Source organism: Excalfactoria chinensis, chromosome 20 (assembly GCF_039878825.1).
Source record: "Excalfactoria chinensis isolate bCotChi1 chromosome 20, bCotChi1.hap2, whole genome shotgun sequence".
In the NCBI taxonomy this organism is placed as follows: domain Eukaryota; kingdom Metazoa; phylum Chordata; class Aves; order Galliformes; family Phasianidae; genus Excalfactoria; species Excalfactoria chinensis.
The window spans coordinates 468,683-494,321 of record NC_092844.1 but is presented as its reverse complement, the minus strand read 5'-3'; the positions used below and the strand labels follow the sequence as shown (position 1 = coordinate 494,321).

Here is a 25,639-nt window from a genome sequence, read left to right as displayed (position 1 = left end):
TGCAATCCGTGCAGGCGATGCGTGGGGCTGCGCCGTGCGGGGCTGTCGAGCAGGTCCGGGTGGCGCCGCCGCTCTCCTCCCGCCCGCCAGGGGGCGCTACGGCACGGCGCGAGCTCTATCCTCCCGGTCTCGCTGGTCGCGCATGCGCGGTGGCGGGGCCCGACCGCCGCCATCTTGCAGTGGGCACCGTCCCGCCGGTAGCGGGGCGCGGCCCGGCCGGCCCGGCCATGGAGCCGAGCGGGGGGCGGAAGGAGCGGCCGAAGGGGCGGGAGCCGGCGGCGCGCCTGGAGAAGGCCAAGCAGAGGTCGGCCCAGCAGGAGCTGAAGCAGCGGCAGCGCGCGGAGGTGAGCCGGGCGGGCCTACCCGGGGTCTACCCGGGGCCTACCCGGGGCCTACCCGGCCTGGCGCGGCGCCTGACGCGGTGTGTGCCCTCCCCCCCCGCGCAGATCTACGCGTTGAACCGCGTGATGACGGAGTTGGAGCAGCGGCAGTTCGACGCGTTCTGCAAGCAGATGCAGGCCGGCGGGGAGTGAGCGCCGCCCGGGAACGGCGCCGTCCGACGGCGGGCAGCGCGGAGCAGCGCGGAGCAGCGCGGAGCAGCGCGGCCCTTCCCCGTCCCAGTATCGACGCTTGGCGCTGCGGGACGCCGCGTTGTTGTTGGTTTGGGGTTTTTTTTTCTGCTTTTGTTTTTAATGTTTTTTTCTAAATAAAAGCAGTGCTCGTTTCGCCTTCCTCCACCTCCCGCTCGCCCGCAGCCCTTCCCCCGGAGCCTGCCCGACCCCTCCGGGATGGCGGGGCTCTGTGCCAGAGCAGCTGCAGGCGGCGGCCGCCAGCTGCACCGAGCCGGCCGCGCCACGCAGCCCCTCCCGTTCCCAGCAGTGCGGGTCCCCGCGGCGCTCGCCCCGCGATGGGGTCGTTGCGTCCGTCCGCAGCTGCTGGCGCTGCAGGATCGATCTCCCTGGAGGTCGGAGCGATGGATCTGCTCCGCTTCCTCTGCTGCTCCGCGAGGTCTGACCTTCGCTTCCTTCCCCCACCCACGCTCCCGGAGCGGGCAGTGCAGTTGTTCTCCAGCTTTTTTATTTCCAGAGAGTTCGGCCCCGGGGTTTCAGGTTCCATTTTTCCCTTCCACGTCCCTCCCTCCCTCCCTCCCTCCCACACCTCAGCGACCGGGCGCAGAAAGGAAAAAAAAGGACACGCTTCAGATATTATTTCCCTATGGTGGCACTTGAGTAAATACCGGAGCGTTCCCTGTGCCTCAGGGCTGGGCTCTGCGAGGAAATGGGGCACCCTCGTGTGATGGGCGGCCGTCTCCCATCCGCCGTGGGCCGCCTGCTGCAGGGGCTGCTTCCTCCTCATGGCGAGGATTTGGGGGACGTAAAGCCGCTGCAGTTGTGCCCTCACAATAAATTACTATGTACAGTGGGAACGCGTCGGTCACACCGCTGTCTCCTACGTCTGTGTCCCAGCTGTGGGACTGGCAGGAGGCACCTTGGGGTGATCCCCTGGGAAGGGGGTGTGTGCTCTGGTCCGGGGCTGTTCTGGCTGCGGGTACGGATGGGCAGGGCAGGTTGGAGCCCGGCCTGAGCTCTGCTGGCGCCAAGTTCCCCTCAGCGGGAGCTCAGCTGTTTTCTAAGCAGGCTCCTCCATGGTGGGAAACCCTGTGGGGCCGCAGTGTTGCGCCTGCTGGGTCTGGAGTCTGCTGCCGTGGCTGTCCTCTCTGGGAAGAGCTAACGTAGGTGGGGGTTGAGACAGCCTGGTGCTGGCATCCGAGAGTGAGGCAGAGGAGAGCTTTACTATGCGTTCGGTGGAGGTTAAGGTCGAGCGGTCTTTGCCAGGGCTGTCACCGCTTGGCCATTAGGCTTTGCAGCTCCAGATGGCGAAGGGGAGTGAGATGTACGACGCCGACCAGGCGAGGTAGTAGATGGGAGCGACCGTTGTGGGCAAGAACAGGATGGCCACAATGCCTGCAGGGGGGAACCCTCAGCACCAAGGGCAGAGTGGCACTCCTACAGCTCCCTGGGATGGCTGAGCACCTTCTGTGAAGGTGGGATGGGTTTTACCTCCGCTCCTTACCTCCAGCATAGATCACTTTCTTCCAGCTCTGTGACTCCAGCACTTTGTCGTGGGGGTAGAGGCCGCGGTCAACCATGAAGAGGACCATGGCAATAGCAGCAACGCGCAGCAGCACGATGTGGCCACCCGTCAGCAAGAAGGTGCTGGCCAGCAGCGATGAAGCGTAGGGGCACGGCAAGCCCCGGTAGGTGAAGGGGGTCCCTGCGGGGTGCCATGTGCTCAGCCCGGAGCCCGGCGGGGTGCCCAACCCCAGAGCAAGCCCTGAGCCTTACCACTGGAGAAGAAGCAGAGGCGGGCAAAGACAGCCAGCACGTAGGTGATGACCAGCAGCCCGTCCAGCACGCCGCGTGGCTGCAGCAGCAGCGCCGTGGCCAGCCCGAAGGATGTGAAGTCGGCAAAGTCGTCCAGCTTGGCTCCTGCAGGGGGTGAATGGGTGAGGGGGCGGCTGGCAGCCGGTACCCCCAACACATCCCCAGCCCTGAAGCTCACCCAGTGCCGAGCAGGCATCGAGCTGCCGGGCCACGGCTCCGTCAGCCAAGTCGAGCAGGAAGCCAACCAGGAGCAGCCAGCAGGAGCAGTGGAACTGTCTGTGGGGGGAGAGGCGTCAGCCCCACACCGCTTTCCCTGCCTGCCCCCTCGGTCGGTGCGTCCCCCACCTGTTGAGGCTGCAGAGGATGGAGGAGAGCCCCACGATCAGGTTCGCCATGGAGAGCGCGTTGGCTGCATTTTTCCGGACGAACTCCAGCGCCTGCGCCCGTCCCGCCGGCCTGCTCAGGAACAGCTTCTTGGTGTACTGGAAGATACCTGCAAGCCGCCGAGACGCTGGTCAAGGGCACAGGCTCGGGGCTGGGAGTTTACTAAGTGCCCGAGGTAGCAGGTCGGTGCTCTGCCCCCCTCCGACGATGGGAAGGGGATGGCGGAGGCTTGTGGGCAGGAGCCTTCGCGCAGCGCTTTCCCCCTCCTCCTCCTCATGCTCCTGCACCTCTCCCCAAACCATTCGGGTTCTGCAAGCCCCTGCCTCTGTCTGCCCGCGGGAGGCAAAGGAGAAAGCAAAATGCTACCAAAATAACAATCAAACAAACAAACAAAAAGAAAAACCAACCAAACAAACAAAAAAAAAGCCAAACCCAAAGCTCAGAATAAAAGCCAACCCCAGTGTTAAGCTCTATTGATCTTATATACCTATAGAGCTACGCTTTAGAGAAAGTGTTAAGGGTCATGTCCTACTAGTGTGTTTTGCACCCTGCCTTTGCCGTGGTCCCAAAGCCAGGCAAGCTGGTGAGATCCTTCATCTGAAAGAAAACAGCACGTCAGAGCACAACAAGAGCCACAACCGCTCCCCCCCGCCGCCCCGGCACGGCCGGGTCCCCGCGCTCCCTCCTGCAGGAAGGAAATATTCCAAGTATTCCTCCTTTCTGAGCGGGGTGGGGGTGCTGCTGCCGCTGACCTTTGGCCACCCCACCCCAGGCCACGCCGCTGCGGTTTGGGGCTGGGCAGGTGTGCATGGAAAAACACCCCGAGGAGGCGGGCATGGGGAGGTTTTCACCTCCAGCCCTGTTTTGCTGCAAGAAACGGCGTTTTTGGGGCGCGCAGCCCACGCAGCACAGCGTGCCCTCCCTGAGGCTGAGCGCTCTTAGGCTCTTCCTGTGCTGTGGGGAGAGGAAGAATGGGCAAAAGGCGGCACTTTGGGGTCTGACTGAAGTGGCCACGGGTCCGAAGCGAAGCAGTGCCCAGCGGGCAGCACTGTGTTCTGCAGCATCACAACGCTGCGCAGCGCTGCGCCTGGTCCTGGCATTCCCAGCCCCAAAGGCACAGTGATATGGGGAGAAAGAACGGGGTTTGGCCCTACTGCTGGCAGTGCTTTTTATTACTATTTCTGGGGGGGGAAAAACATGGATTTGTCTCTTTCCGCATTGACCCTGTGTGTGTTACGGGCACCTGCTCAGAACAGGGAGTTCCAGGGCAGGTTAGCACGAAGGCAGAGCAGGCTCAGCTCTCACTTCTTTCCATCCCCGGTTCACAGCGCTGCGGTGCACCCAGCCACACAGAGCCGCTCTGTGCCATCGCCCCGAACCACCCCACATCTGCAAACCTCACCCAGCCAACATACACCAGGAAACCCCAAAACACCCAAACCAGCCCATTTCCGACAGGAAGCCTTGCGCTGGGCTGGGGGGTGTCGGGGCATTGGAGCAGGACTTACCGACCGGCGGCGACACCATCCACATGGCTGCGGCGTGGGGAAACTGAGGCAGCAGCCGGGCAGGCGCTGTGTGTGCGATGGTGACACCGCGTTATATAGGGACGGGCTTTGCCGGGAACGGGCTGAGTCACCCGTGGGGGTGGGTCCGGCCAGAGGACACGGGGGTTTTGGAGGCGGATGGCACCGCGGCGAGGGAGGAGCTGCCTGGGGCTGCACGGCCGCGTGCCCATGCCAGGCTCACAGTGTCCATGCCAGCCTCGCAGGAGCCGTGCCAGGCCCTGCAGCGCCTGTGCCAGGATCAAAGTTCCCAAGCCAGGCTCATGGTGTGTGTGCCAGCCCCATGCTGCCCTTGCCAGGCTCTCAGCACCCATGCCAGGCATGCAGCACCCATGCCAAGTTTGCACTACCCATGCCAGGCACACAGCACTCGTACAGCCTCGTACCACTCGTGCCAGCCTTGTAGAACCTTGTGCCACCCATAGCAGACTTGCAGCACTCGTGCCACACTTGCAGCACCCACATCAGCCGTGCAGCACCCATGCCAGCTGCCCCCTGCCCAGCCCACCCACCTGTCCCAGCTTCATGTGGGTGGCACCGCTTGCACAAGGGTGTCACGAGCTGAGCTGGCCTCAGCAGCAAGAGCAAAGGGCCCCCCTGGGGAGCAAAGGTCCCCCTCACGGTCACAGGGGCCCATAAAACCCTACAGCTTTGCGCCTGCGGCAGGACGTGATGGGGATTTTCCATCTGGCTCAGGGTGGCCTCGTCCCCACAGGGATGTGGGGCTCCCAACGGGATGGGATGGGGGGGCGGGGGCCCCATGCGTGCCGGGCACAGTCAAAGGGCCCTTTGTTCCTGGTCACGCGCTGCAGACGGTGGTTGCGAGGAGACAGCCAGGCCGGGAGGGCAGGAGGCGGCGGGCGAGAGCTGGGCACAGAGCTGCTGCCACGGCCGTGTGTGCAGAACAGGGCACTCAGAGGGGACCCCTCCCCGTGATATTGGGGCACCTCGGGGTGCTTGTTCCATAGGGCCCAGGTGTCAGGTGCCTGTCCCCGTGGCACCCTGTGGGAAAATCACCACCACGGCCTCAGGTGCCTTTGGATGGAGGTTGGAGCCCATCCCCGTGGCATCAGAGCACCTGGTGCCCATCCCTCTGATATCTGGATGCCTCCAGGTGCTGCTCCTACAACACTGCAGGACAATGAGGGGACCCTTCCCGCAGTGCATGGCATCCCCATGTGCCCATCCCTGCGGTGCCACCGCGCTGCCAGTGCCCGCTCTGCCAGTGCCACCTGCTGGCAATACAGCTGCTCTCACCAGGTGTGTGCCTGGCTGTGCACCATGCGTGCATCACACCCCCCTCCCATCCCCCAGCACACAGGACACACTGGGTCAGCTCTACAGGTTTATTTGCGCACTGTGATGCACGGAGGTCGCTGCTGCCCCACTCAGCTGTTGTTTGCCATGGTCTGGGAGAGAGAAGTGGCTCAGGGGGGGCTCAGCACCCCAGCACCCCAATATCAGAGCATGATGGCACCCCTGCACCTTGGTACCCCAACATCTCAGCATCCCTGAGCCTGATACTGTGGAACTTTGACCCCCTCCCCGGCACACTGGAACCCCGACACCCTGACAGCTTGACACCCTGCTACTCTGACAAACCAGTGTCCCAACCACCCAGCATTCCAACATCTCAGCACCCCAACACCCAGCACCTCAATATCCCAACACTACAGTATCCCAGCATCCCAGCACCTGTGTCCTAACATCCCAGCATCCCAGCACTCCAACACTCCAGTATCCCAACAACCCAACACCCCAGCAGCCCGACACCCCACTGTTCCAGCCCTGGCAGCCCAGTACCCCACACCCCAGGCGTTCTGCCATCCCCACGCTCTGGCATCCCACCATCCCAGCAGTGCCCACCTCGGCAATCCAGTCCTCGAAGGCAGAGACACGGGTGAAGACAGTAGGCTTCTTCGGAGTGTCACAGCCCAGAGAGGACACAAAGCTGGCGATGCCATGCACCTCCCATTGCCCATCCTCAGCCTGGCAGTTCAGGGGGCCACCCGAGTCGCCCTGGGGACAGGATGAGGGTCAGGATGGTTTGGGGTGCTCCAAGCCCCTCGTTGTTGTGCAGTGTAGCACAGCACTCACGTTGCAGCCGGCCTGCTCGGCGCCGCCAGCGCAGATCATCGTGGTGCGGATGGCAAGGCTGCCCCACCAGTCGGGCTGTGTGCACTGCTCGTGATCCACCACGGGCATCAGAGCGTCCTGAAGTTTGTCTGGCAGTGGTCCCCCCGCTGGCAGTAGGGGATGTTTAGTGACCCAGGTGGACAACACTGTACCCAGCATCCTGCTCACCAGCCTCAGCCATCCCACATCCATCCCACATCTACTCCACGTCCATTCCATGCCCATCTACCCATCCATCCATCCATCCCACAACCACCCCATGTCCATCACATATCCATCCCACACAGAGTCACAGAATCACAGGGGCTGTGAAGGCACCTCAAGAGATTATTGAGTCCAATCCTCCTGCTAAAGCAGGTTCCCTACAATAGGACAGGTTGGCATCCAGACAAGTCTTGAATATCTCCATAGGAGACTCCACAAACTCTCTGGGTAACCTGTTGCAGTGGCCCACCACCCTTACCACAAAGGTAACACCTACCCATGCATCCATCCATCCCTACAACCCTCATTCACCCATAAACCATCCATCCACCCATCCAGCTCCCATTTTTCCAACCATCCTACCTCCATCCCGCAACCATCCATTCATCCTACGGCCAGCCATCCCTCCATCCCACATCCCTCCACCCACCACCTACCCATCATCCATCCCACATCCATCCCCACATCCCACATCCATCCGTCACCTTTCCAACCAGCCTCCCACCCCTCCCTGCCCCCCTCACCCTTCCCTCCATGCCCTGTACCCTCCCCTCGCCCCCCGCCCCCCTCCACCATCCCCGCACGCACTGATCAGCCTCCCCCAGCCGCTCAGATAGCAGGGGTAGCCATTGGGCAGCACGGTGCCCGCGGGCGGCAGCCGCCCCGTCTGCACGTAGTTGTTGAGCACAGCATTGCGCCGCAGCTTCAGCAAGGCGATGTCATTTCTGCATGGGGGGACACGTGTCAGTGTGGGGAGGCCCCCAGGGGGGCACCGCATCCCCGCCATGACGCGCCCCGCTCACCCGCAGGCCACGCAGAAGCTGCTCCACTTGGGGTGCACGAAGATGTCATCGGCTGCCACGGGGATGCGCTGCTCGGGGCCTTCGGCGGAGCTCATGTCGTACTCACCCAGCACCACCTCGTAGGTGAGCGAGGAGCTGCCCGGGGACACCGTGCCCGCTGACCACAGCGGATGGGGCTGACACCCCTCCCGCCCCCATCCTCCCCTCCTGCACCTCCCCCTGTTGCGCTCCCGCCACCTCAGTGCTGCACCTCCCAGCAAAGCTGCATCGCCCTGTGCACCGCACGGCATCCCCGTGCCCACCCTGCAGCCCACCCTGCAGCCCCCCCCGCGGGCACATGGCTCACGAGATGCAGTGTGCGGCCGTCATCACCCAGTCGGGTGCGATGAGGGTTCCCCCGCAGGTGTGTCGGAAGGTGCCGTCGCGCTCGTACTGCAGGGAGATCTGCGGGGCCGCGGGGGCGGACAGGTGTCACCCACCACAGTGTCCCCATCCCTGTCCCCTTAACGCCCCTCACCCAAACCCCAACATTAGCCCTAACCGTAACTATAAAGATAATGGTAACCCCAATCGTAGCCATAAGCCTAATTCTAACCCTGGTCCGCATCATAACCTCAACCCCAACCCTAGTTTCACCATAACCCCAACCCTTACCTCAACCACAACCCAAACTTCAACTCTGATCCCAACCCTAACCCTAATCCCAGTCCTAACTGTAACCATAACTCCTAACCCCAAACTTAACCCCAACCCCAACCCCAACCCTAACCCTATCCCAGCTCCAAACCTAACCCTAATCCCAACCCTCACCCCAACTGCTCACCTGCCATGGCCAGCTGTACGGCACCGCATCCTGCCCGTTCACCACCCGTGAGGAGTCGGGCAGCACGGCAGCATGGCAGCCTGCACAATGGGGTGACCGTCACCTGGAGGGGCACCGGGACCCCCCAACGAGGGGACAGCGGTGGGTTTGGGGGCAGCTTACCGACAGCCAGCAGCAGCAGGGGGACGAGGAGTGCCAGCATTGTGCTCAGAGCTCAGCCAGGTGGCACGGGGCGCCCACCAGCCTTAAATCCCCCCCCCTTATCAGAGCCCTCCCTGCCCCCAAGGCCACCCCTGGGAGCGGGCAGCCGGTGCCCAGATGGGTGTTGCACGGTGCGGAGAAGCCGGGCTCGGGGCTGAGCACCGGGCACAGCGCTGGGGGATGGGGTGGTGTCCCAGAGCCCCCGGGGGGCACGGCAGGGTGCTGCCCCATGGGAGACGTGCAGGTGTGGGGCCGGGGTTAACCATTAACGCCCAGCCTTGGGGGGACACGCGGCCTTCGGTGCCCTGCCGGGTGGGTGTGAGTGTTGCCGCGGCCCCGCACAGCCCCATCTCCCCAACGTGCCCCTCTGCAGCCCGCGGCCCCCCGAGCTGCGCCCCGTCCTCTTCTCACCCGCACACCCCCACATCCCCCCGCGCCCCGCAGCTCCTGCTCCTCCCGGTCACCCCGCACTGCGCTCCGCAGCTCCCCGCGCCCCGCGTCCCGCTCCCCACGCGGCTCCACGTCGGTACGGCCGGGTGTCCCCACGCGGCCCCGCTCTCGGCGGTGCCCCCACGTGACCCCGGCTCTCTGACCCCACGCCCCCATCCCGCTCCCCGTTCCCCCCGTGGGCGCGTTTCCCGGCGGCCCCGCCCAGAGGCACAGCGCGGCGGGGCGGAGCGGGGCCGGGGCGCGGAGCGGGGCCGGAGCGGAGCGGGGCGATGGGGCGGCCGGTGCCCGCCGCGCTGCTGCTGCTTGCGGCGCTCGGAGTGAGTCGGGGGGCGGCACCGGGACGGGTTGGAGGAGGGGGGGGCGGCGAGTCGCGTCCCGTCCGGCGGTTGGAGCCCGGGTTGGGGGGGGAGGCGGGGGATGGAGTCCCGCGTGGGCCGGGAGCGGCGCGGTCCCGGGGAGGAGGTGGGGTCTCCGCGGGGGTCCCGTCCCGTTTTGGAATGGGGGTCTCGCGTCGCCCCCGCGTGACCCCGAGGAGTGTGTGTGTGTGGGGGGGGTCTCGCTGCTTTTGGGGCGCTGTTGCCCCCCCCACCCCCCCTTAAGTCGCAGCCGCTCTATATTTACCGGGTGACGGAGGAATGCAAAAATAGCGCTCCCGAAATACGTCCGGGGGGCGCTGTGGGGGGGTCCCGTCGGGTGTGGGGGGGGGTGAAGGCGTTGTGGGTCTCCCCCACCCCCCGTGTCTGTGTGTGTTGGGGGGAGGTGTGGGGCTGGGACGGTGCCCGGGGCGGAGAACAGAGCGCCTTTCTGCTCGGGGCCATGCTGGCACGGCCCCCCCCCCGTGGGGATGGGGGGGGCACACGGGGGGGTCCGTTCATATGGCCAAAGATGGCCCGGCCGGGCCGCACGGGGCGGGGGGGGGGCCCGAATCGGGATAAATTAGGCAATGCCGAGCGGGGAGGAATGCACCCCCCCGTGTGCCCCCCCCGGTCCGTTACCCCCCCCCCCCCCGTGTCCCGGCCGAGCGCTCCCACCCGCAGCTGTTTCGCCCCCATATCGCTGGAGGGGGCAGGGGAGGGTCATGCAGCTGTTGGCCCCCCAGGAGGGTCCCGTCCAGCTGTGCCCCCCCCCCCCCCTCCATGGCCCTTGGGAGGAAGCGGGACGGGGGGGGGGGGGGTAACACCACCTCTTGGCCTTGGGGAAACAATGGGGGGGGGGGGGGGCGGCTATTAATAACGCCCCCCCCGGTTATTATTCCCGGCCCCTCCGGGCCCGGCCTTCCTGTGCTGCGTCACCCCCCGCTTCCTCCTCTTCCTCGCCGGGCGGGGGGGGCCCGGCTGGGGGGCGGTGGGGGGGGGGACCCTCCCCGCTTCGGGGCGTCGAGCGGAGCCGCACGTGGCGCCGGCGGACGTGACAGCGGGGTGGCGCTTCCTCCTCCTCCTCTTCCTCCTCTCCCCCGGGCCCGGCCGCGGCTCCGGGCCGGATTGTGGGACGGCAGATGGAAAATGTGAGCGCGGTGTCCGGCCGGGCGTGAGCCCGACCCGCTTCCGGAAACCCGAGAGGGGACACGGCCCCCCTCCCCCCCCCCCTCCCCGACTCCGCGCCCTGCTGGCGGCTGGACCCTGCTGGGGGGGGCGGTGGGGGGGGGGGGGTTTCAGCTCCCACCCGTGGGGGCAGAGCGGCCGCAGTTCTGTGAGCACCAATGAGAGCGGAGCCCCGAACTGTTGCATGCAGGGGGAGCGGCAGCAGAGCACCCGCAGCTCAGCGCATGCATGGGCACACTGCACGGGCAGCGCTCCAACTGGGTGCATGCTTGGAGAGCGGCAGTACAGCCCCGTGGGCTCAGTGCATGCACGGGGAGCTGCAGCAGAGCTCACGCAGCTCAGTGCATTCAGCGCATGCACAGCACGGCCTCGTGCCTCAGTTTCCCTGCCTGCAGCGCTCCCACCCAACAGCGCTCCCCCTCACTGCCGCCTTATTTTGGGGTGCTGCTCTCTGTGCCATGCAGGGGGGTGGGGGGGCCCATTTACACCCATTGTGTGGGTAAATCCCCCCCCACCCCCCCGGGCCCTGTGTGGAGCGCCCGCTTAATCCACCCGCTCTTGTTTGCACAGCAAAGTGCTGCCCCAACGGATTCCTTCTGACCAGCCTGCGGGGGGGTCCAGCCCTCACTGCCCCCCTGCTCGTGCAACGTGATGGCACGCCGCTGTGCACACACACACACACACACACACACTCGTGGGGTTGTGCACAGATGTGCTGTGTGCAGCCCTGCGTGGTGGTGCCAGACTCAGGAATGCGGTGGTGGGCGGCGAGCAGAGCCGGGGGGGCGATGAGCTCATCCCCCCACCCCGCACAACACCCCCCCTCCATCACCCGCCGTGACCGCAGCACACAGCTATGCGGCTCCGCCGGCCGCAGGGGGAGCGCGGTGACGTGGCCGTGCGGTGATGGCCGTGACCCCCCAGGTGTGCCATGGCGTACCGGCCGAGAGCTCCTTCCCCGAGGACACGGTGGCCGACCACGTGGGCAGCACGTGGCGCCGGCGCTACTACGCACAGCTGTCGGATGATGAGGACCTGCTGGCGGATGAAGCATCTGCAGGTAACGTGGCACCGGGTGGCACCTGAGGTGTGTGTGTGTGTGTGTGTGTGTGTGTGTGTGTGTCCTCCAGCTGCTCACAGTGTCCCCTTTTGCAGATGGCAGCGGGGAGCTCGGCAGCGGGGACGTGGCGGTGGTGGCTGGGGGGCCCCTGGTGCCCGGTACGGTGTTGGCACCCACTGGTAAGGGGACATCACCAGGTGACACCGCTGGGTGACACCGCCGCACTGCTCTGCGCTCACGCTCTCTCTGTTCTCCATACTCTCCTCTTTCCTTCCTCCTCTTCTCCTCTTCCTCCTCCCCTCGGTGGCAGCAGCCGTGCCCCCTCCGGCAGGCATGGTGGTGGCTGAGCCCGAGGATGATCCCCCAATCAGTAAGTGGCGCTCTGGGGACTCTCACTCTGACCTGTGGCTGGTACTGGGGGTGCCAGGGGGTGATGGTTTTGGGGTGCCGACCCCCCCCTCCCACACTCCTCCTGCAGTTTATTTCCGGGCGCTGGTGAACTTCACCCGCAGCATCGACTTCAGCCCCCGCCTGGAGGACCCCAACTCGGAGGAGTTCCGTGAGGTGTCCGAGGCCGTGGTGGACACGGTGAGGCTCTGGAGGGCTGTGGGGCTGGGGAGCAGCCAGGGGGGGCACACCGTGACTCCGGGTCTCTTCCCAAATCAGCTGGAGTCAGAGTATTACAAGATCCCCGGGGAGCAGATGGTCAGCGTGGTGTTCATCAAGTGAGTGGGGGCGTAGCGGGGGCTTGGGGGAAGGTTTGGGGGTCATGGGGATATTGGGGGTGTAAAGGAGGTTTGTGGGTGAAGCGCGGTCCCAAGGGATGCTTGGGAGGTGCAGGGGATGTTTGGGGATGAATAGGGGGGTTTGAGGTGCTGGGGAAGTGGGGGGGAGGAATGGGGAGGTTGAGGGTGCAGAGAAGGACTGGGGTGATGGGGAGTCTGAGTGCAGGGTATATTTGAGGGGATGGGAGAATCAGGGGTGATGGGAGGGTTTTGTGTGCAGGGGTGGTGGGGAAGGATGGGGAGTTTTGGGGGCTCACGGGAGGTTTGTGGGTATGGGCTGGTTGAGGGGATGAGTTTTGGGAGACAGGGAGCTATGGGGGGATGGGGTGGATGGGGGGAGTAGGGTGGTTTGGGCAGGATACGAAGTTACAGGGTGCAGAGGAGGTTTGGGGGCTGTGGGATGTTGGGGGACATGGGGATATAGGGGGCATGTGGCACTTTGTGGGGTGGAGTGCGGGGTCTGTGGGGCGGTGCTGACCCCGTGCCCGCAGAGAGCTGGAGGGCAGCGTGTTCGTGGAGCTGGATGTGGGCTCAGAGGGCAACGGGGACGAGGCGCAGATCGGCGCTGTGCTGCGCAGCGTGGTGAGCGCCGGCTCCATCGCCTCCTACGTCACCTCACCTGCTGGCTTCCAGTTCCGGCGCTTGGGGGCCGGTGAGTGGGGAGTGGGCAGAAGAGCCCCATAACCCCCCATGGGGTGCGGCGTGTCAGCGTGCCTTGAGCCCTTCTTTGTCACCGATGCCCTACAGTGGCTGCGTGTCACCTGAATTTGGGGTCCCCCTGCCCTGACGGCCGTTCTTCCCTCTGCAGTGACCCCCCAGCTGCGCCCCTGCACCCCCCTGGAGTTCTCCTGTGGCAGCGGTGAATGCGTCGCCCGCGAGTACCGCTGCGACCGCCGGCCCGACTGCCTGGACGCGTCGGACGAGCAGGGCTGTGCCGAGCTGCTCCCCAGCACTGCAGCCCCCAGCACGGCACACCCCGCCACCACCCCCCACCCGGCACTCACCACCCCCCCCGGCACCCGCCGCCCCCCACCGCCGTCCCACGGCTGCCGCCCCGCTGAGACCGCCTGTGCCGACGGGCGCTGCGTGCCCCGCGATTACCTCTGTGATGGAGAGCGCGACTGTGCCGATGGCAGCGATGAGGAGGGCTGCGGTGAGTGGCCGGGGAGCGGGGATGGCAGTTGCAGCCCTGTGGGCGCTGACCCTCACTGTGCCCCCCGCAGGCACCCCGTCACCCTGCGAACCCAACGAGTTCAAGTGCCGCAATGGGCACTGCGCCTTGAAGCTGTGGCGCTGCGATGGGGACAACGACTGTGGGGACGGCTCGGATGAGATCGGCTGCCGTGAGTGTGGTGTGGAGCAAGGGGACGTGCGGCTCGGCGCTGCCTGACGGCCCATGTCCCCACAGCCACCAAGGTGCCCGGCATGCCCTGCGGCCCCGACCAGTTCAGCTGCGTGGTCAGCGGCGCCTGCATCCCCGCCAGCTACCACTGCGACGAGGAGCCCGACTGCCCCGACCGCTCTGACGAGGTCGGCTGCAGTAAGTGACACCTGGGGACGCGGGGCAGCGCGGCGTGGCACGGTGCTGGGCGGGATGCCGGGCTGGGACTGACCCGCATTGCTCCGCAGTGCCGCCGCAGGTGGTGACGCCGCCGCAGGAATCGGTGCGGGCGGTGCCGGGGCAGACGGTGAGCTTCACCTGCGTGGCCACCGGTGTGCCCACCCCCATCATCACCTGGCGCCTCAACTGGGGCAGCATCCCCGCCAGCCGCAGGTCGGTGGGCCTGGGGGCGGGGCTATACGGAAGGGGGCGGGGCTTTCTGCCGGGTGTGGCCCGAGGTGGGAGGAGCTTTGCCGGAGGGGGCGTGGTCTGCAGCGATGGGTGGGGCTTCTGCTGGGGGTGGGGCTTGGAGCAGGCAGTGCGGGCGGGGTGCCATGCTGGTGCACGTGCTGGGCGTGCGGTGTGCTGACCTGCCATGCAGGGTGACCATCGTGAGCGAGGGCGGGCAGGGCACGCTGACCATCCGGGACGTGAAGGAAGCCGACCAGGGTGCCTACACCTGCGAGGCCATCAACACCCGCGGCATGGTCTTCGGCATCCCCGACAGCATCCTCACCGTCACCCCACGCCCTGGTGAGTGTCCCCAGTTGCCACCACCTCCCCATCCCATCCCATCCCATCCCATCCCATCCCATCCCATCCCATCCCATCCCATCCCATCCCATCCCATCCCATCTCATCCCATCCCATCCCATCCCATCCCATCTCATCCCATCCCATCCCATCCCATCCCATCCCATCCCATCCCATCCCATCCCATCCCATCTCATCCCATCCCATCCCATCCCATCCCATCCCATCCCATCCCATCCCATCCCATCCCATCCCATCCTATCCCATCCCTGCGCCCTCACCCACATCCCACCTTTTCCCGCAGGTCCCTGCCCTGAGGGTCACTTCCAGGTGACGGGCACGTCCCGCTGCCTGCCCTGCTTCTGCTTCGGTGTCACCTCCTCCTGCCATGCCACCACCCGCCACCGTCACCGTATTCACCTGAGCTTCAATCGCCCTGATGACTTCAAGGGTGAGTGATGGGGATGGGGGGGAGGGATGCAGGGTTTGGGGATGTGTAGAACTGAGTTTCTCCCTGCAGGTGTCAACGTGACGGTGGCATCGGCCCCATCCGTGCCAGCCCTGTCAGCCACCCAGCTGCACGTGGACATGGCCACCGAGGAGTTCCAGCTGCTGGACCTGTCCCGGCGCTTCCTGGCCCTCGATGCCTTCTGGGCATTGCCAGCCCAATTCCTTGGTGACAAGGTGATCTCTATGGGACAGTGGTGGGGCTGGGGGACATCCTGTTGCTACCGCTGACCCCATGCTTGTGCTGCCAGGTGGATGCCTATGGAGGAGCACTGAGCTATGGTGTGCGCTACCGGCTTGGCCGAGGGCCTCCCGAGCCAGCCCCACGCCCCGATGTGGTGCTTTGGGGCCATGGCCGCCAACTCCGGGCACACGCTGGGGCTGCCCAGCCCGACGTCCTCAACCGCCGCCGCATCCCCTTCACTGAGGTGGGTGTGCTGGGAATAGGTGCCAACTGTCACCAGTGGTCACAGATGGTGCTCCCTGGTGACGTCAGTGTCACCATCCCTGGCAGGACAACTGGGAGGATGAGACAGGCGCACCAGTGAGCCGGGAGCTGCTGCTGATGGTGCTGCAGAAGCTGGAGGGCATCTTGGTGCGGGCGGTGTATGATGGGCGCATGGCCAGCGTGGGGCTCAGTGACGTGGCCATGGATGTCACCGGTCCTGGCGACACTGGCTTGGAACCCGCTGGGGATGTTGAGGAGTGCAGGTGACTGGCAGTGGCAAAGCAATGATCCCACCAGTGTGGTGGCACCTCTGCAGTGCCACCGTCACACTTCCATGTCCCCAGGTGCCCCGTGGGCTATACGGGGCTGTCGTGCCAACGGTGTGCTGCCAATTTCGAGAGGGTGCCTCATGGCCCCTACCTGGGGACGTGCTCCGGCTGCAGCTGTCATGGCCACTCCAGCACCTGTGACCAGGTCTACGGGCATTGCCTGGTAAGGATGGGGATGTAAGGCACAGCAGCTTGGCTGTGGGACAGTGCTGCTAAACCCTGTGCCACCCTCCAGAACTGCCAGCACAACACCGAGGGTCCGCAGTGTGAGAAGTGCAAACCTGGCTTCTTTGGTGATGCCACGCAGGGCACGGCCACTGCCTGCCGCCCCTGCCCCTGCCCCTACACAGAGCCAGCCCGCAGGTGGGTGCCTCCTCTGGGTGCCTGGTGCCACATCCTGGTCCTGCGTCACCATTCTCACATCACCATCCTCTCTCTGCAGGTTCTCTGAGTCGTGCTTCCTGGACACGGACGGCCAGGCCACCTGTGATGCCTGTGCCCCTGGCTATGCTGGTCGCCGCTGTGAGAGGTGGGTGTGCAGGGTGAGGATGACGCACCATCAGAGAGTGAATGTACCCGGCTTCCTCCTACCACCCCATGTCCCCCACAGGTGTGCCCCCGGCTATGAGGGAAACCCCATCCAGCCTGGCGGCAAGTGCACCCGCATTGGTGAGTGTCCCCCACGTCCCTTCCATCCCCTCTGGCCCTGCCCACCCTCACCCTCCTCTCAACACAGGCCAGGAGCTCATCAAGTGTGATGCACGTGGGGGCAAGGACGCGGTGGGTGGCACGTGCCGCTGCAAGGTGGGTGTGTGCTGGTCCCAGCCCCGCAGCACCCAATGCTGACCCGCATTAGACCCTCTCCATTTCCCCCCCGCACCCAATCCAGTCCCTTGCAGCACCCAGTTTCCCCATCCCTGTGGCCACCAGTTTTCCCACTGCCTGTCACCCTCCTGCAGCCCAACGTGACGGGGCGGCAGTGTGACGAGTGCGCCGTGGGGACCTTCCACCTGAGTGATGCCAACCCTGATGGCTGCCTCAAGTGCTTCTGCATGGGCGTCTCACGGCAGTGCGCCAGCTCCTCCTGGAGCCGCGATCAGGTGGGCGGTGTTGTGCCATGTTGTGCTGTACCATTGTGCGCCATGCTCTGTTGTGCTGTGTCGTGACGTGTCGTGCCATGCTGCACTGTGCAGTGCCATGTTGCTCCGTGCTGTGTTGCGCTGTGCTGTGTTATGCCGTGCTGTACCCCAACGTGGGTGCCCATGGCCCTGTCCCTCCATCACCACAGGTTCGTGTCACCTCTGAGGAGGTGGCACCGTTGCACATGGCCAACCTGGCGGGCACAAGGACAGCGATCCAGGGCTCACGCTTCACCGCCCCAGGGGAACTCATCTTCTCAGACTTTCACACGCTGCCTCGTGACGTCTACTTCTGGGTGCTGCCCTCATCCTTCACTGGAGACAAGGTGCCACAAGCAGGGACAGGGGGACTGCTGGGTGCTCCTGAGCCCCGCTGAGCTCTGTCCCTGTGCAGGTGACGTCGTACGGGGGTGAGCTGAAGTATACGGTGACACACCGTGCGCCGGCGGGTGCCCATCTGCTGCAGCACCAGCCCGATGTCCTGCTGCAAGGCAACGGGATCTCTCTCAAGTACTTCTCCAATGCCAGCCCCGTGCTTGATGTCTCCACCACTGTCACCGTGCCCTTCCGTGAGGTGAGAGCCAACGTCCCTCTGGGGTGGGTATGGGGGCTCCAGGGACGTGTTGGTCACCACAGGGTTGTGCCAGCAGCACGCCTGGCGCAGAGCAGATGGGCGCGATGCCACCCGGGAGCACCTCCTGATGGCCCTGGCCGACATCGATGTCCTCATGATCCGTGCATCCTACTCGGAGCAGCAGATAGAGAGCAGGTAGAGGGGCAGGTGACACTGCCTGGGGATGGGGGATGCACAGAAAGGGCGGTGGGAACGTCCTGCCTCACCCCCCAGGCTCTCTGATGTCCGTCTGGATGTGGCCGTGCCCCATGCCACTGGCCGGCCACCAGCACTGGAGGTGGAGGACTGCACCTGCCCCCCCGGCTACCGCGGCCCCTCGTGCCAGGTGAGCTCCCCACCATCCCCACAGCCTTGGTGATGCAACTGGTGGCCCACACCTGCTCCTGTCCCTGCAGGACTGCGATGTGGGCTACACGCGCAGCACCAGTGGGCTCTACCTGGGCACCTGTGAGCGCTGTCAGTGCCATGGGCACGCCACTGAGTGCCACCCCGAGACCGGAGAGTGCCAGGTGAGCATGGCACTGTTGTGGGGATGGCGTGGGGGACACAGTGGGGACCCTTCTGTTATGCCAGCATCATCCTCTCCCCACAATACCAGGGCTGCCGGGACCACACGGAGGGTGTTCAGTGTGACAAGTGCCAGCCTGGCTACTATGGTGATGCCACCCGTGGGACCCCAGGCGACTGCCGCCCCTGCCCATGCCACGGTCCCCGTACTGACAGCCAGTAGGTGCTCTCCGGCCCTTTCTGTGTCCCCAGTGCTGCCAGCTGGGGCGCACCCATCACCCTTGTCCTCCTGTCCCATGCAGGAGCTGCTTTGAGGACACAGACGGGCAGCCCACATGCAGTGCCTGCGCTCCAGGACACACCGGGCGGCTCTGCGAGAGGTGCAGGGGACAGTGGTGTCAAGGAGGTGCATGGGGGTGTTGAGGACCCCCCTCACCGCCTTATTTCCTCCTTCCTCAAAGGTGCTTGCCTGGCTACGTGGGGGACCCACTGCGGGGAGAGCTGTGCCGTGGTGAGCCTTGGGGAGGGGAAAACGCAGTGTCCCCGTGCTGATGCTGGGGACCCCAGTTAACCTCTTTCCCCCCACTGCCACCCCCAGAGCCAGGTGCTGCTGGTGGCCAGTGCCAGTGTGACATGCAGGGCAGCACGAGTGAGCAGTGTGATGCCAGTGGGCTATGCCAGTGCAAGGTGAGTCGTGTTCCCGTGCTGCGCCCTCGTCCCGGGATGGGGACGACAACATCACCTGCCCCATCCCACAGGCCAACGTGGAGGGCCCGCACTGTGCCACCTGCCGCCCCCACCACTTCCACCTGAGTGCCGAAAACCCAGTGGGCTGCCTGCCCTGCTTCTGCATGGGCATCGTGCAGCACTGCACCAGCACCTCCTACTCCCGCGACACGGTGAGTCCCCCATCCCACGGGCCCCTCAGGTCCCTGCCATCCCCCGGTGTCCCCGAGGCACTCAGCCACTCTGTACACAGGTGCGAACTCCATTTGCTGCTGGGAGCTGGCAGGGCTTTGCGCTGGTGAACCGCCAGCGCAGCACCCGCGTGACCACAGGCTTCAGTGTGGAGATGGGCACCCAGGGGCCCCAGCTCACCTATGGGCGCTTTGGGGAGCTGTCCCCCGAGTCCTACTACTGGCAGCTGCCCCAGCCCTACCTGGGCGACAAGGTAACTGCGTGTGGGCATCCCCTCCCTGGGGCTGGTGGGGACCTCTGGCCCCAGCTGCTCAGATGTGATGAGGACTCCCAGTGCCTCCTCCCTCCTTCCTTTTCTTTCCTTCTTCTTCCTCTTCCATTTTCACTTTCTCTTCTCCTTTTGCTCTTTCCTCTGCCCTTTTTCTTCTAATCTTCTGCTTTATCTTTTCAGTTTCCTTCTCTCCTTTTCTTTTTTTCTCCTTTCCTCTTCTCTTTCTAATTTGCTTTTCTGTTTTCTTCTATTTATCTACTTCTCGTTTCTTTTCTCCTTTTTCCTTTTTGCCCTTTCTTCCTCTTTCCTTTCTCCTTTTCTCCTTTCTCCTTTTTTTCTCCTTCTTTTTTTTCCTCCTTCCTTTCTCCTCCATTTCTCCTTTTTCCCCTTTTCCCTCTATTTCTTCCCCCTTTCCCCCTTTTTTCCTTTCTTCTCGTTTCCGTTTTCTTTTATTTTTTCACTTTTTCCTTCCCCTTTCCATGTCCTCCTTCCCTTCCCTTTCCCCCTCTCCCTTCCCACCCCCCACCTCCCCACACTGTTTTCCCAGTGGCAGCCCCCATTTCCTCCCTGACTGCTGCTCTGAGCGGGGGCCCATGCTTGCACCGGGCACCCCCCAATTCCCACCACCCCTTTCCCACCCACAGGTGGGCTCCTATGGCGGGCGGCTCCGCTACACCCTGACCTACACCCCGGGGGGCCGGGGGGGTCCCCTGCCTGATGCCGACATCCAGATCACGGTCAGTAGGTGATTATGGGAGAGCGGGGATGTTTGGCACTGGGATATGCTGACCCCCCTCCTTCACCCACAGGGCAACGACATCACACTGGTGGCCTATCAGCCCGAACTGCTGCCCCGCACACCGCGTGCCTTTGAGATCGTTTTCCGGGAGGTAGGAAAATTGGGCTCAGTTGGTCCTCATCCTCCAGCGGGGTGCACTGAGGTGGTGCCCCCCTGACATCACCCCCTGCCTGCAGCACCACTGGCAGCGGCCGGACGGGCAGCCAGCCACGCGGGAGCACCTGATGATGGCACTGGCTGACCTTGACGAGATCCTCATCCGCGCCACCTACGCCAGCAGCATGGCCTGGGCCGCCATTGCCGCCCTCAGCATGGACACAGCTGTGCCCCCCCGGCCCGGCCTGCCCCCGGCACTGGAGGTGGAGGAGTGCCGGTGCCCGCCGGGCTATCGCGGCCTGTCCTGCCAGGTGAGCCGGGCCTGTGGGCCCAGTGCAGCCTGCACTGCCCTGCATGCCACGTGGGTCTGGTGCAGCCCGCATGGTCCTACCCAGCCTGCGGGTCTCATTGTGGCCGTGGCACCGACTGTCTTTCTCTTCCTGGCAGGACTGTGCTCCTGGCTACACGCGCACCGGGGGCGGCCTGTACTTGGGGCACTGTGAGCTCTGCGAGTGCAACGGCCACTCCGACGCCTGCCACCCCGAGAGCGGCCTCTGCTCGGTGAGTCGGGAGGGCTGCTGGCAGCTTGTGTTGCTCTGGGGTGGTGGGGGCACCTCGCAGGGCCATCCTCTGGCTGCTGTGTGCCCCACAGGGCTGCCTGCACAACACGGCGGGGGATTTCTGCGATCAGTGTGCTCCTGGCTTCTACGGGGATGCTACCGCCGGCACGCCTGAAGACTGCCAGCCCTGCGCCTGCCCGCTGCTGCACCCAGAGAATCAGTGAGTGCTGGGGGCTGTGGGCGCGGGGAGGGGTCAGCCCCATGCTGCCCTATTGTCCCTGCAGGTTCTCGAGGACCTGTGAGAGCCTGGGAGGTGGCGGGTACCGCTGCACTGCCTGCGAGCCAGGATACACCGGGCAGTACTGCGAGCGGTGAGCAGCATGGGGGCACCCGATGGGCTCACCCCAACATACCCGCCTTGATAGACCCACCCCTGTGTCCTCACCCTGATGGACCCACCCCATTATCCGCACCCTGAAGTACCCGCATTGGTATACCCACCCTATATCCTCAGCCCGAACGACCCACTCAGATACCTGCACCTCAGTGTACCCGCTTTGATACGCTCAGCTCAATGTTTCCACCTCAAAATCTCCATTCCAGTATCGTGATCCAAATATAATCATCCCAATATCCCCGTCCCAATATCCCCCTGACGTATCCGCCAATTAACCCGACTTATCCCGGGACCTCGACTGTCCGGGGGAGAAAGAGACAAACATGGATGCCATGATGTCTTCTCCCAATTTAATGCTGCGTCACACACCTTATATACCATCCTAAATCCCGCGCAGACACGTACACCCGCTACACAAGACCCGATGCACGCGAGAGAACCTATACACACACCTACCTAAACCCCCCGCCCACTAACTCTTAACCTACAGGCTTAACTCAGCTGTTCTAGAACACTCCATCTACTCAGAACTACTGTATGCACTCATAAATCCTTGCTAAGACAACTCAGTACCCCAACATCCCCCCCATACTCTTATCGCTGCATCCCCACCTGAACATTCCCACCCCAATATCATCACCCCAATCCGATATCCCTCCTGTATCCCAACCCCAATATCTGTACTCCAACATCCACACCCCAGTGTGGGCAACCTGACATTCCCATATCTTTGCCCCAGCATCCTCACCTTAATTTCTCAACTCAATGTCATCACCCCTTATTTCCTCCCCAGCCTTCTCACCCTGATATCATCACATCCTCACCTGAGTATCCCTTACCCCAGTGTCTCCATCCTGATATCCTTCCCCCATAACATCACCCCCATATCCCCACTCCAACATCCTCATTTCAGCATAGTCATTTTCTCGCCCTGATATCCCCATCCCTATATCAACCCCAGTATCCTCCTCTCATGTCCCCCACAGGTGTGCTCCAGGCTATGCAGGAGATCCCACTGTGAGGGGCCAGACCTGCATCCCGCTGGGCTCACCGTCCCTGCTTGCTGTCCGTGTCCACCCACCGCGCACGGCAGTGCCACAGGGCAGCGCAGTCACCCTGCGGTGCCAGGCCAGTGGGGAACCCCCGTTGTACTACCACTGGTCCCGGGAGGATGGGCGGCCCCTTCCCAGCAGTGCCCAGAGCCGGCGGCAAGGCAAGGTCTTGGGATGGGGGTGGGGTGGAGGCAGTGATGGGGACAAGGAAATGGGACAGGAGTAGGGCAGAGATGGGGATGCATATAGTTGCAAACAGCCACAAGGAACTGAAGGGATTGGGACTTGGATAGGGCAGGGGTGGGGATGGGGATGAGAACAAGAGATGAGGATGGGGACATGGGAGTCTCACCCACCCCATTCCCCCAGGTGAGGAGCTGCACTTCGCCAACATCCAGCCCTCTGAGGCCGGTGTCTACGTTTGCTCCTGCCGCAACCTGCAGCACAGCAACACCAGCCGCGCTGAGGTCATCGTCACTGGTATGGAGGGTGGTGGGGTGGTGACAGGGGATGAGGACAGGAATGGGGCTCAGCCCTCTTGTCTGTGCACAGAGACCCCCACCAAGCCCATCACTGTCACTGTGGAGGAGAAGAGGGTGCAGAGAGTGAAGCCTGGGACTGATGTCACCTTCATCTGCACAGCCAAGAGCAAGGTGAGCAGGGGGCACGGGCACCCCTGAGAGCTCAGCAGGTCTCAGAGGGGAACCCATGAGTGCTCTCTGGCTCGTTTGGGAAATATGGGCACTCATGGGTGCTCTCTGGGTCCTTCAGGCCTTTTGAGTGCCCATGTCACCATACAGCCACCCTTAGGCACCAACATGGCCACAGGGACACACAGACACCCATGGCCACCTCCCTGGACCCATGGTTCGGTGGCACCCTTGAGTGTCTACCAGGATGGCACACAGACACCCCTGATTTTCCACATGGGGGTGGAAACACATTTAGAAGCCCATCTATCCCTGTGTGGGTCCTTGTGGTGCCATGCAGGGCACACAGACACCCCTGGGTGCCCATCCAACCATGTGGGTCCTACAAGCACCCTTGGGTGCCTCCTCACTCCCTGTCCTCCACCAGTCCCCTGCCTACACCCTGGTGTGGACACGGCAGAACCACGGGACGCTGCCATCACGCGCCATGGACTTCAATGGCATCCTAACTATCCGCAACGTGCAGCCTGAGGATGCTGGAGTCTATGTATGCACTGGTTCCAACATGCTGGACATGGACGAGGGCACAGCCACACTCTACGTCCAGGGTGTGTTCCTCTCCCCCTAAAGCCTTGAGGGGATTAGCAGTGGGAACCCCAAGTGTTGTATGGGTGAAAGCTCCTGGAAAAGCTGGAACCCAGACACTGGGGTGATGGGTCCCATCAAACTTAAACCTGATCTTCCCCTTTTAGCCCCCTCGAAAACCCAGATGTATTATGGACCTGTGGAGTTTATGGAGGGGCACAGACCGGGTAAGTCACGGCAGGGGGACCTGTTTGGGGCCACGCACACCCCCTGCCTGCTGCATGCTGGGCTCCACTGCTTACCCCACACCACGCCATTGCTCTGCTTTGTGCCACCCCCTGGAGGGCACCGGCGCACCCTGAGCCCCCGCCACGTGTCACCACAGCTGCCACTGCCACCGCCCCCACCGCCAGCGTGGAGCCAGCGCAGCTGAGTGTGGCACTGGGGCAGCCAGCCGAGTTCCGCTGCGTGGCCACCGGCAGCCCCACACCCGCCCTCGAGTGGCTCGGTAGGTGCTCACCACGTGTGGGGACATGGGGACTGGGCTGGGGGATGCAGTGGGGGTGATGTGGTGCCTGTGTCCCTGCAGGTGCGCTGCCACCGCGAGCAGTTATCCAGGGTGACACGCTGCGGTTCAGTTCTGTGGAGCCATCCGATGAGGGGCACTACGCATGCCGCGCACGCAACAGTGCCGGGCAGGACATGGCACGGGGTTACCTTCAAGTGCAAGGTGAGCATTGCACCCCAATGTCCCCAGTGTCCTCTGATGTCCTTGATGTCCCTATCCCGGAGCTGGCACTGAACGCATGCTGCTCGCAGGTGCCGATGAGCCGCGAGTGCAGGTTAGCCCAGAGAGGACAGAGGTGCAGGAGGGCTCAACAGTGCGGCTGTACTGCCGTGTGTCCGGGTCACCCACTGCCACCATCTCCTGGGAGAAGCAGGGTGGCACTTTGCCACCCCAGGTGAGCTGGCTGCAGCGCCCAGAGGTATTCTGGGGTCTGGTGGCATGCTCCAGGCACCACTCACTCCATCCCCATGCTGCAGTCCCGCTCTGAGCGCACTGACATCGCCACACTGGTCATTCCCTCCATCACTGTTGCTGACAGTGGCATCTACTTCTGCGTGGGCACCAGTGCTGCTGGCACAGCCCGCGCCAGCATCGAGGTGGTGGTGGTGCCAGGTAAGGGTTGGGGATGCCACTTTGGGGATGCCACAGGGTTTGGGGACAGTTTTGGGGTGCCCTGGGTGCCTGCTGCTCCTACAGCTCACCTTGATTCCTGTAGGAGCTGCGCCACCTGTGCGTATCGAGTCCTCGTCACCTTCTGTCACTGAGGGACAGACCCTGGACCTAGACTGCGTGGTGGCAGGATCTGGCCACGTCACTGTCACCTGGTACAAGCGCGGCGGCTCCCTGCCTGCAGGCCACCAGGTAGGGCACAGGGAACAGAAGACCACTCCGAATCCTGCCCTGTGCTCCTCTCTCTGATACTGATGGGTCCCCACCAGGTATCAGGGTCCCGTCTCCGTGTCCCCCATGTCACTGTGGCTGATTCGGGCGAGTACGTGTGCCGGGCAAGCTCAGGGACCAGTGTCCGGGAGGCATCTGTCATCGTCACCGTTGTGTCCAATTCTGGTTTGCCCTATGGTGAGGCTGGGCCCTGCACTGCAGGTGGTTATGGGTGGCCCCAGGTGTCATGCCATCATCTGGCCATCACTCTTTCCCCCTCCAGGACGACCAGCCTCAGGTGGCCAGGCTCCCGTCAGGATTGAAGCATCCTCCTCTGCCGTGGCTGAAGGACAGACCCTAGACCTCAACTGTGTCGTTGCCAGCCCCTCGCAGGCCACTGTCACCTGGTACAAGCGTGGTGGGTCCCTGCCAGCCAGGCACCAGGTAGGGCATGTCAGAGAGTCTGTCTCCAAGGTGGGGAATGTTGGGAATGATTCATGTCCCTTGCAAGCCCAGTTATTACTGTGCAAGCCCATGTGGCCCCATGGGAGCCCCAACAACACTATGCAGGCTCCAGTGTTCCTCTGTCCTCCCACAGGTGTCTGGCTCCCGCCTGCGGCTGCTGCAGGTGACAGCGGCCGACTCGGGTGAGTACGTGTGTCGGGTGAGCAACGGGGCCACCACCAAGGAAGCCAGCGTCATGGTGACAATCCAGCCCAGCGGGGCCGGCTCCTACTGTGAGTGGGGACTGGGGTTACACTGCCCATGGGCTGTCCCCATGTACTGCTGCACAGAGATGGTGCTCGTGTGTTCCTGCCAGTGGAGCTTAG

The 25,639-nt window shown here is 63.9% G+C and overlaps 4 protein-coding genes across 7 annotated transcripts in view; 2 read left to right on the top strand and 2 right to left on the bottom strand.

The window, feature by feature from the left end:
• The first annotated feature begins 136 nt into the window (after positions 1-136).
• SVBP (small vasohibin binding protein) lies at positions 137-590 on the top strand. Its single transcript, XM_072354317.1, has 2 exons — positions 137-344; positions 447-590. Exons 1-2 carry the CDS (start codon positions 228-230, stop codon positions 531-533), a joined length of 204 nt encoding a protein of 67 aa, XP_072210418.1. The 5' UTR covers positions 137-227; the 3' UTR covers positions 534-590.
• Positions 591-1,192: 602 nt separating this feature from the next.
• TMEM269 (transmembrane protein 269) lies at positions 1,193-4,400 on the bottom strand. 2 transcript variants are annotated; one of them, XM_072354315.1, is made up of 7 exons: positions 4,277-4,397; positions 3,321-3,365; positions 2,730-2,877; positions 2,563-2,660; positions 2,346-2,489; positions 2,074-2,274; positions 1,727-1,964 (listed from the first exon to the last, which is right to left on the bottom strand). In XM_072354315.1, the coding sequence occupies exons 1-7, from the start codon at positions 4,299-4,301 to the stop codon at positions 1,855-1,857; spliced, it is 771 nt and encodes a 256-aa protein (XP_072210416.1). In that variant the 5' UTR covers positions 4,302-4,397; the 3' UTR covers positions 1,727-1,854. The 2 variants fall into 2 exon arrangements, with proteins under 2 accessions (XP_072210417.1, XP_072210416.1); XM_072354316.1 differs by lacking the exon at positions 3,321-3,365 and having other exon boundaries at positions 1,193-1,964; positions 4,277-4,400.
• A 1,266-nt stretch (positions 4,401-5,666) lies between these two features.
• On the bottom strand, positions 5,667-8,542 carry CELA3B (chymotrypsin like elastase 3B). Its single transcript, XM_072354211.1, has 8 exons — positions 8,462-8,542; positions 8,300-8,379; positions 7,823-7,920; positions 7,477-7,611; positions 7,262-7,398; positions 6,431-6,576; positions 6,200-6,352; positions 5,667-5,742 (listed from the first exon to the last, which is right to left on the bottom strand). Exons 1-8 carry the CDS (start codon positions 8,499-8,501, stop codon positions 5,722-5,724), a joined length of 810 nt encoding a protein of 269 aa, XP_072210312.1. The 5' UTR covers positions 8,502-8,542; the 3' UTR covers positions 5,667-5,721.
• A 610-nt stretch (positions 8,543-9,152) lies between these two features.
• Positions 9,153-25,639, top strand: part of HSPG2 (heparan sulfate proteoglycan 2) — a 30,994-nt gene continuing 14,507 nt past the window's right edge. For 2 of the 3 annotated variants that reach the window (XM_072354209.1, XM_072354208.1), the window contains exons 1-49: positions 11,867-11,921; positions 12,030-12,139; positions 12,218-12,276; positions 12,828-12,988; positions 13,145-13,489; positions 13,560-13,679; positions 13,745-13,876; positions 13,966-14,110; positions 14,319-14,470; positions 14,775-14,921; positions 14,991-15,154; positions 15,229-15,405; positions 15,492-15,688; positions 15,770-15,917; positions 15,990-16,117; positions 16,197-16,283; positions 16,365-16,423; positions 16,491-16,558; positions 16,714-16,854; positions 17,043-17,219; positions 17,288-17,467; positions 17,544-17,662; positions 17,741-17,852; positions 17,923-18,036; positions 18,126-18,253; positions 18,337-18,414; positions 18,496-18,545; positions 18,633-18,721; positions 18,793-18,933; positions 19,014-19,205; positions 19,868-19,960; positions 20,033-20,113; positions 20,199-20,429; positions 20,566-20,679; positions 20,771-20,898; positions 20,963-21,049; positions 22,062-22,288; positions 22,497-22,607; positions 22,680-22,780; positions 23,205-23,385; positions 23,530-23,589; positions 23,748-23,870; positions 23,952-24,092; positions 24,182-24,324; positions 24,407-24,542; positions 24,646-24,791; positions 24,869-25,007; positions 25,093-25,253; positions 25,408-25,546. In XM_072354209.1, coding sequence (XP_072210310.1) covers positions 11,885-11,921; positions 12,030-12,139; positions 12,218-12,276; positions 12,828-12,988; positions 13,145-13,489; positions 13,560-13,679; positions 13,745-13,876; positions 13,966-14,110; positions 14,319-14,470; positions 14,775-14,921; positions 14,991-15,154; positions 15,229-15,405; positions 15,492-15,688; positions 15,770-15,917; positions 15,990-16,117; positions 16,197-16,283; positions 16,365-16,423; positions 16,491-16,558; positions 16,714-16,854; positions 17,043-17,219; positions 17,288-17,467; positions 17,544-17,662; positions 17,741-17,852; positions 17,923-18,036; positions 18,126-18,253; positions 18,337-18,414; positions 18,496-18,545; positions 18,633-18,721; positions 18,793-18,933; positions 19,014-19,205; positions 19,868-19,960; positions 20,033-20,113; positions 20,199-20,429; positions 20,566-20,679; positions 20,771-20,898; positions 20,963-21,049; positions 22,062-22,288; positions 22,497-22,607; positions 22,680-22,780; positions 23,205-23,385; positions 23,530-23,589; positions 23,748-23,870; positions 23,952-24,092; positions 24,182-24,324; positions 24,407-24,542; positions 24,646-24,791; positions 24,869-25,007; positions 25,093-25,253; positions 25,408-25,546 — 6,499 coding nt within the window. In that variant the 5' untranslated portion in view covers positions 11,867-11,884. Of the gene's footprint in view, positions 9,268-11,415; positions 11,552-11,646; positions 11,731-11,861; positions 11,922-12,029; positions 12,140-12,217; positions 12,277-12,827; positions 12,989-13,144; positions 13,490-13,559; positions 13,680-13,744; positions 13,877-13,965; positions 14,111-14,318; positions 14,471-14,774; positions 14,922-14,990; positions 15,155-15,228; positions 15,406-15,491; positions 15,689-15,769; positions 15,918-15,989; positions 16,118-16,196; positions 16,284-16,364; positions 16,424-16,490; positions 16,559-16,713; positions 16,855-17,042; positions 17,220-17,287; positions 17,468-17,543; positions 17,663-17,740; positions 17,853-17,922; positions 18,037-18,125; positions 18,254-18,336; positions 18,415-18,495; positions 18,546-18,632; positions 18,722-18,792; positions 18,934-19,013; positions 19,206-19,867; positions 19,961-20,032; positions 20,114-20,198; positions 20,430-20,565; positions 20,680-20,770; positions 20,899-20,962; positions 21,050-22,061; positions 22,289-22,496; positions 22,608-22,679; positions 22,781-23,204; positions 23,386-23,529; positions 23,590-23,747; positions 23,871-23,951; positions 24,093-24,181; positions 24,325-24,406; positions 24,543-24,645; positions 24,792-24,868; positions 25,008-25,092; positions 25,254-25,407; positions 25,547-25,639 lie in introns of those variants that run through there. The other variant, XM_072354210.1, reaches the window with a different exon arrangement.